Source organism: Nicotiana attenuata, chromosome 3, assembly GCF_001879085.1.
Source record: "Nicotiana attenuata strain UT chromosome 3, NIATTr2, whole genome shotgun sequence".
Taxonomy (NCBI): domain Eukaryota; kingdom Viridiplantae; phylum Streptophyta; class Magnoliopsida; order Solanales; family Solanaceae; genus Nicotiana; species Nicotiana attenuata.
Window position 1 is genome coordinate 47,566,854 of NC_031991.1, and position 6,553 is coordinate 47,573,406.

General features: G+C 37.1%; 1 protein-coding gene across 1 annotated transcript; it reads left to right on the plus strand.

Moving 5' to 3' along the window:
- On the plus strand, positions 320–1,025 carry LOC109223686 (60S ribosomal protein L27a-3). Its single transcript, XM_019388083.1, has one exon. The coding sequence runs from the start codon at positions 403–405 to the stop codon at positions 847–849; it is 447 nt and encodes a 148-aa protein (XP_019243628.1). The 5' UTR covers positions 320–402; the 3' UTR covers positions 850–1,025.

The window sequence follows — 6,553 nt, forward strand, 5'->3', positions numbered from 1 at the left end:
GCAAACCAAATCAAATCAATAGTGTCGGATTAAATCTATAAACCAAACCAAACTAATAAAATCACAATCAAATTTGTTTACGATTTAATTCGAATTATCGATTCGGTGCAATCTTATCGGTTTTCTTGTACAAAGAGAAACTCAATTTCAGAAGAAGAAAACACATAAAATTGGAAAACATAACACGTCTGGGGATAGCAGGCCCAAGCCCAAAATATTCGGTTTCTCTCTATATACAGAACTGTCATAACCGAAAATAGCTAAATCTTCGCCAGGCCCAAGCCCATAATATTTCTTCAATCTATAAATATCTGAAACCCTAAACTCGTCACACTCCTCTAGGGCTCTTTACCTAGTTCCCCATTCCCTATCCCCTTTCCCTCTCTCGCAGCCGACGCAGAAATGACGACCCGATTCAAGAAGAACAGGAAGAAGCGGGGCCACGTCAGCGCCGGACACGGTCGTGTCGGTAAGCACAGGAAGCATCCAGGTGGTCGCGGTAACGCCGGAGGTATGCACCATCACCGTATCCTTTTCGACAAGTACCATCCTGGTTACTTCGGAAAGGTCGGTATGCGTTACTTCCACAAGCTTCGCAACAAGTTCCATTGCCCAACAATCAACATCGACAATCTCTGGTCACTTGTTCCTCAAGAGGTGAAGGACAAGGCTAAGAGCAGCAACGGCACTGCTCCTTTGATTGATGTTACCCAGTACGGTTACTTTAAGGTTTTGGGTAAAGGTGTTTTGCCCGAAAACCAGGCTGTGGTGGTGAAGGCTAAGCTCATATCAAAGAATGCTGAGAAGAAGATTAAGGAGGCTGGTGGTGCTGTTGTGCTCACCGCTTAGGTTTGCTTATTCTTAGTAGTTTTTGATGTTTGGATTAAGGCGTAGTAGTTACTTTCAGTTTTGTTTTTGATTATTAATGGATGTTTAAACTTGAGATTACTGGGTTTTTTATCTTGTAATACATTTGGATATTGCTATGCTTTTTCTCTTGCTCAATTGGGTGAGATATTACCTTACGAATCTCGTGCCATAGTGTGTAGTGTCATGTTATGCTCATTTTGTGGTTTTATGCTATTGCCATATCGCTTATTTATTTCGGATTGCCATGTTAATGTGCTTTGTCTGCTTTTTGTGACTACTGAGTACTGACAGTTCATGTTAGATGCATAAAATAGTTTAATTAAGGTGGTGTCAATGTTTGTATCTGAATAGTATTTATTAGGCAAGTGGTTAGTTTGCAAATTGGCAAGTTTTATGACAAAATTTTCTTTTGGCAAAACAAAAATAATAAAGTTTGTGCAATACTTGAGGCGCATACTTTAGTATGGTTGTTGTCAAGTTTAATCTGGCCTAAATGGTCTTGATTAAGAAGCGCAACTATGATGCTTGATCTAGTGAAGTTTCGGTTGGGAAAAAATATGTAAAGTCCATTTTCTTGGCTGAAAAAGCAGAATGGGACATGAGCCTGTATCTGAATTTTGTTATTATGCATTGCTGATAATCAATCCATGTGTTTGCTGTCAATGCTTTTCTCGCTGCAACACAATTTCCGCTGCTCGTTTTTTGTCCTGCTTTCTGGGGCTAATATCTGCTAGTATTCATTCTTGGTATTGATGATATTAGAGTTCTTGTTAGCTCATTTTTTATACCAAAAGTACTTGTGGCAGTTAATTGAGGAATGACTTTGGAAGATAAATTTACAATTTACAAAGCCGAGATCTATTTTGTATGTTCTTTTCTTTGATACCGAGTGCAATTGTGGCAGTTAAAAGGGTGATTTCGAAAGCTAAAGTTGAAATGCTGCTCTTCTTTTTGGTAAATGAGAACATAATGTGCTAGATTAGACATTATACCATATACCCTACCCATTCTGGTATATAGCTGTCCTTTTGTATCCTCTTCCATTCCCGTTTCTCTGTATAAGGTCCATTGACCATGCAATTGATGTCTGCATTCCATGCCTTCAAGTCTAATTTTGGTTTCTTGCCTACACTTGTTAAAGGTCTGTATTTGTATGAACTGCACAAGGAGCTGTGTCGTATAAGATGTTGAAATCTATATATGAAATGTGGTCGCTGATTGAAATTGTAGGTTTTGATAATATTAGGATTATGCTGTATTAGTGCACTTATCCTGAATTGTAGGTTTTGAGAATATTAGGATTATGCTGTATTAGTGCACTCAGGATAAGTGGTCAATGAATTGGGAAAGGCTTTGAGAGATTAATGCTCACATTCAGTAGAAATAACAACGCCAGGTGATTTGTCTAATGTGTTTCAATGTGAAGTATGTCCTGTGAAGTCATTGCAGTTTTTTTTTATTTTCTAAAATTTGTCTGTTAGCATGGTCTATGCTCTAAACTTAAGATTTTGGTTTATGAAAAGAGTACGAACATGTGCTGTGATGTTGAATGGGACCTTGGTTGTGCAAAAATTTATCCGCACACGGTGCGGGGAAGCAGCAGTAACCCACCATCTATTATATATATAACGTGTGAATGCAGTAGAATTTTGGCGAAATACATAAATGGCCCCTTTAAGTTGTCCTCAACGATCATACAAACACTTCAATTGATCCATTTACCATTTAGACACTTCAAGTGGCTATTAAATGTATCAAGTAAACACTCGAGTGCAACACACCATGAGCGTGAGTTACACTTGCCAATGACGTGTAAAATGAATCAATTAAAAAATGCCACGTATTATTTGCAATAAAAAATTAGACACGTGTAATATTTAAAAAAAAGATATTGAAAGAAAAATGCAAGGAGAATACATTCTTCCTTGCTTTGAGCTAGACCAACGCCTCCCCCCCCCCCCCAAAACCTATTCTTCTTCCTTTTACCCCATCTCCCCCTCACCTCCTTTCACTTGTGTCATCCCAAATACAGAACTCAACCCTTCTTCTTCCGTCATCTCTTCCCAAAAATAGAACCCTCAACCCACCTTTCACTTATGTCTTCCATCTAATCATCGTGCTTTTTTGTAACCGAATATCGATTTGGAGGCTCCAGATCTTCTTGAACTGGTGAAGGATTTGGGTGGTCGAGTTTTGAGATCGGGTCGGGTTCGGAGAGGCTTGCTCTGGGAAACGAGGTGGTGAAGGAATTTGATGATGGATCTGAGTAAGCTAATGAAAGAGTCGTCGCAGTCGTCCAGTTTGAGTCGTCGCAGTCGTCGGAACTGGTGGCGGAGATGACCCGGTCGACCTGAAGGCGGAGCATCTAGATCTTCTTGAACTGGTGAAGGATTTGGGTGGTCAAGTTTTGAGATCGGGTCGGGTCCGGAGAGGCTTGCTCTGGGAAACGAGGTGGTGAAGGAATTTGATGATGGATCTGAGTAAGCTAATGAAAGAGTCGTCGCAGTCGTCGGAACTGGTGGCGGAGATGACCCGGTCGACCTGGAGGCGGAGCATCTGCTTGAGGACCTCTGTGGCCTTGTCTAAGAATGTAGGGACCTCAATTTTGTAGTTTAATTTGCAAGTTCCTTATCAGTTGTTGGCAGAGGATGTTGGAGGAAAATCGGAGAAGAAAGAGGTATGAATTAGGTGGGGTCCATATTGATTTTAGAGAGAAAAAAAAAGATAGCTAATTTTAAAGAGATTCACGCGCTCAGATATGAGTGTAACACACAAATTTTGCTAATGTCAGTGCGAGGGGTTTAAGAGATACAGTTCTTCCAAGCAAAGGTGTCTGTCTAGTCATATGCCAAGTTAAGGTGTTCAAATAATCGTTGGGGACAACTTAAGGAGGCGCTTTATGTATTTCGCCTTTTTTTTATAATAGAGTTTAGGGCAGGGTAAACTAGCAAATGATCAACAGTCGACCATCTTCATAGATTAGATAGTGTTGAGTTTCCTCCTTTTGGCTGCTGCTTCAGTAATTCCCCATTGTTACATCTACATACTTGCTCCTTTATACCCCCAATCCCAGCCCAAACCCACAGGGCTTGAAGCTTCGTCACTAGTGATAGCGTATCTGCAATATTGCCTTAACGGAACATCGTCTTAAAAAGCATAGAAAATAGTCCTTATAAATATATATTACACATTTAATAATTTGCGGTAAGAACTGGTGTAGCATTGTATTAAAATCTTTTAGCTTAATGTCCTCTTTGGAGGAGAGTTATTTATGCTAATAAAATTGTAAAAATTGTACAGGTCGCCCCTATTTAAGTTGTACTCACTTTTTTAATTTTTTTTTAACTTGTACCCACTATTTAAACAACTTCAGACTTTTTCCTCTTTCTTCTTCTTCTTGTTTTTCTTCTTCTTCTTCTTCGGGTAATAGTGATTTTATATGGTGTTTGTGAACATATTTTAAGGTAGTTTATGACGTGTTTACTGTGTTGACTTGTTGTGGCGCTTTATTTTTTATTATTGCTAAATTTTTTTTCTTTCTTAATTGCATAATTGGTTCATTAGATTTATTGTTGTTTTGACAAATTGATGATTGGGGCTTGTTCTTGATGATATTTGGAGGTTATGTTTAGAATTTGAGTTCATTTGGAGTAGATTTAGGTAAGGTTGTCCAACAGGATGTGTGGTGGGGGGGGGGGGGGGGATAATTACATATTATCATACTAATATTTGCGGGGTGGCGGGACAGGATGTTAACGGGCCAGCCCACGGGACAAAATGGGCAGCCCGTCCCATCTCATGTCCCGTTTAATATGGGCCCAGTCCCGTTTAATAGTGGGCCGGGCCGGGACACAGCCGACCCTTCCCGTTGGACAACCCTAGATTTAGCTATTAAATTGTATATTTAAAATTCGAAGAACAAATTTCTATTTCTGGGCGATTTGCACTTCAGTCCTATTTGGCCTGAAGTGCATGAAAACATTGGTTGCACTTCGGACCTTTTGGACTTAAGTGCAGCTGAAGTGCAAATTTTTTTACTTCAGACTAATTTTTTTTTTAATTTCAAACCCGATAAGTCTGAAGCTGATCGTAAAGTGGGAAGGCTTGCAATTTTTTTTGCAAAGTGGGTATAGGTTCAATTGTAACCCCATCTGGGTATAAATACAAAAGCCCCCTAATAATCCCTAATGACCCAAAGAAACTATGAAAGTTTCAAACATAATCAGTTGACCTATTGAATTTTGTAAATTTGAGAAAAGCTGTACCTCTTGATGAGATTGATAATCCTAAATACAAAATTGACTTTACCTGTATGAAATTACTGATTGTTGGTCGTTCAAATAATTTGCTATTAATAGAAGGTAAGAATATTTAGAATCTATAATTGACACATTTTTAGAGGAATAGAGATTTTTTCTTTTCTATACCATATATGAAACCTTATTATCAAAAATGTGCATAGTTTCTAATTTACCGTCCTGTTTCGAGATTTTTTCTTTCCTATACCATATATGAAACCTTATTACCAAAAATGTGCATAGTTTCTAATTTACCCGCCCTGTCCACATTTTTTCTACAGTTATTATACCAATCATTAAATACTAATTAATAGTAGTTGAATCTTCCTAATTTGTCGAGCTAAAATTGAGGAACAGAATATTCTAAAAAGATTTGGCGTAAATCAGATCAAATCATATTCTTCCAAATATTCCTATTTAGGCGCGCTACAATTATGGAAGTAAATATTCTTTCAGATATTTTCCACCATTGATAGCCATTAAAAAGCTTGAAAGCTTTGAATTCAAATTTGGGTTTTCAAAAATCATTATTTGTTTGAATTGGGTGTTGTTGAAAATAATCGGGAATATGATTTGGAGTTTATATCTCAATTTTGAGGGGTTTTGGTGAAGATTAGACTTGGTTTTGACTGAAATTCAGATTGAAACTCGAAGAAGAAGAAGAAGAAGAAGAAGATATATTGCAGAAATTGTAGATAAATTGTATATTATTTGTATTCTGATTGTAGATGCTTTATTTTCTGTTTTCACAAATAAAAAACGGCTAAAACTTCTACAAATCTTCTGAAAAAACGTAATTATGTCAAAGTTCACAATTATGCTACAATTGAAATGAGAATTGGGATATTAAAATTCAATGTATCCAATTTGTAGATAAATTGTAGATTATTTGTATTCTGATTGTAGATGCATTATTTTCTGTTTTCACAAATCCAAAACGACTAAAACTTCTACAAAATCTTCTGCAAAAAACAGTCTACAATTTATCTACAATTTATCTACGATTTCTGCAATATGTCTTCTTCTTCTTCTTCTTCTTCTTCTTCGAGTTTCAATCTGAATTTCAGTCAAAACCAAGTCTAATCTTCACCAAAACCCCTCAAAATTGAGATATAAACTCCAAAACATATTCCCAATTATTTTCAACAACACCCAATCAAAATAAATAATGATTTTTGAAAATCCAAATTTGAATTCAAAGCTTCAAAGCTTTTTAATGGCTGTCAATGGTGGAATTGCTGCTCTCTTGTCTCTTTGAAGGTTTGTTCTTCTTCATTGAGAAAATTTGAAGCTGAAGGTAAATGTGTGTATGAACTTTGAAGATTTGACTTCAATTTTGATGAACTTTGTTATTCTTCATTGATGAACTTCAACTGGAGTAAAAT